This window comes from Eurypyga helias, unplaced genomic scaffold (assembly GCF_000690775.1).
Source record: "Eurypyga helias isolate BGI_N326 unplaced genomic scaffold, ASM69077v1 scaffold25329, whole genome shotgun sequence".
Taxonomy (NCBI): domain Eukaryota; kingdom Metazoa; phylum Chordata; class Aves; order Eurypygiformes; family Eurypygidae; genus Eurypyga; species Eurypyga helias.
This window is the reverse complement of record NW_010270460.1, coordinates 2486-3952: the sequence shown is the minus strand read 5'-3', so window position 1 is coordinate 3952 and position 1467 is coordinate 2486. Positions and strand designations below refer to the sequence as shown.

The 1467-nt window shown below is 48.9% G+C and overlaps 1 protein-coding gene across 1 annotated transcript in view; it reads right to left on the bottom strand.

Annotated features, from left to right (window-relative positions):
* LOC104514712 (protein unc-119 homolog A-like) overlaps positions 1–1164 on the bottom strand; it is a 10594-nt gene extending 9430 nt beyond the window's left edge. Inside the window, exon 1 of the mRNA XM_010158464.1 lies at positions 1050–1164. Coding sequence (XP_010156766.1) covers positions 1050–1164 — 115 coding nt within the window. The remainder of the gene's footprint in view (positions 1–1049) is intronic.
* Between the last annotated feature and the right edge of the window lie 303 nt (positions 1165–1467).

Genomic DNA, 1467 nt, shown 5'->3' with positions numbered 1-1467 from the left:
CTCTTTCCTGCCCTTCTTTATGCTGATTGCACTCAAACTTTGAAACCACTTACCCAAATCAGCTCATTCTGCTCTGACGCAGCCAGGCCCTGCCCAGACCCCCCGGCTTTCCTCCCACCTTTGCCATTTCCTCCAGAACAGCCCAAACCCACAACACTGGCAGAAGGAGGAACCCACTCAGCTGCCAGCCAGCACCCTATGCTACACAGACACCATGTGTGCTGCCCCTGGAAATCTAAACAGTCCGTATTGTACTGCGAGACTACTAAAAAAACCTTCCGACGAGTCGTGCATTACCATGAAGCCTTGAAAAGGTTCCACACGTACATGGTGTTGCCGAGGAGAGGCATCACGGTGCAAGCAGCTCAACACAGCTCTGGGATATCGCTCTGCCACAAGAAACCAGCAGATCAAGACACTTGTACACATCACAACAAGGATTCACCAGCCTCCTCACAGCCAACCAGAGCTCCTCATACAATGAATTTGGCCAATTAATTGGAGAAGGAAAGGAATGACAAGGTCCAGAAGCATCTCTGAAGATTGATTCATGCCCATCGCCTTCCCGTTACCGTTACAGGGAAACCGGTCTCAAAGTCACCCAGGAAGGGTCTGCCCTGAGTGACCCACCGAGGCAGCCCTCTGCCAAGCTGCCCTTTGGCTAAAGCTGCTAAGAGAAGTCTCAGAGAAATCCTAAATGACAGCCTGGGGAAGAGATTAGTTTCAGAAATGATTAAGTGTGCGTCCCTTATTTTTAGGTTTGGTTTTATAATTGTTTCCAAGTATATAATCAATGATTTAACCCTTTGGTTTGCTAAAATAAGCTTGAGAATAAAGCTTAAAATATAAGCTTTGTCTGTATTGCAAACCCTACAGGTGCCTGAAGCTGTGATCAGCGGGGCAGAGGCTGCAGCTTGCCTTACGTATCTGAAACCTGGGACTATTGCACGCTGGCAAAAGGGGCTGTAATACCATCTTTCTACTGACCACTGATGACTCTAACCCCAAAGATGTAGGAAGAAATTAAAGCTCTGCTTGAATTAACTAACGTGGGAGCAGAACAGTGTGACCCAGCAAAGCTGCAGGATGCAGCATCAGACATGAGGGATGATGCCGGGGGATGATGCGCCGCGGCTCCTTGGCCAGCTCCGTGAGCCTGGACATGGCGATAACTGCAGTAACTGCCGACAGACTCCTCCAATCCCCCGGCTGCTTCGATAATTAATTGCAATTTAAACTGAGCTCTTGCCCTGCTCCTTTGCTAATCCTAAATTAATCACGTTGTAAGGTTTTTCCTCGTAACCACAGTTGTGTGAGCAAGTAGCAAATCTTGCTAATTACAAAGAAAATGGTTCATTCGCCTTACACAAAATCCAGCTGGAGCAGCGCCTGAGCCAGCCCAGCCAAAAGGCCCAGATATTCCGGGGCAGCACCCCAGATCCATTGGGCTGGACCCTAGCATGCCCA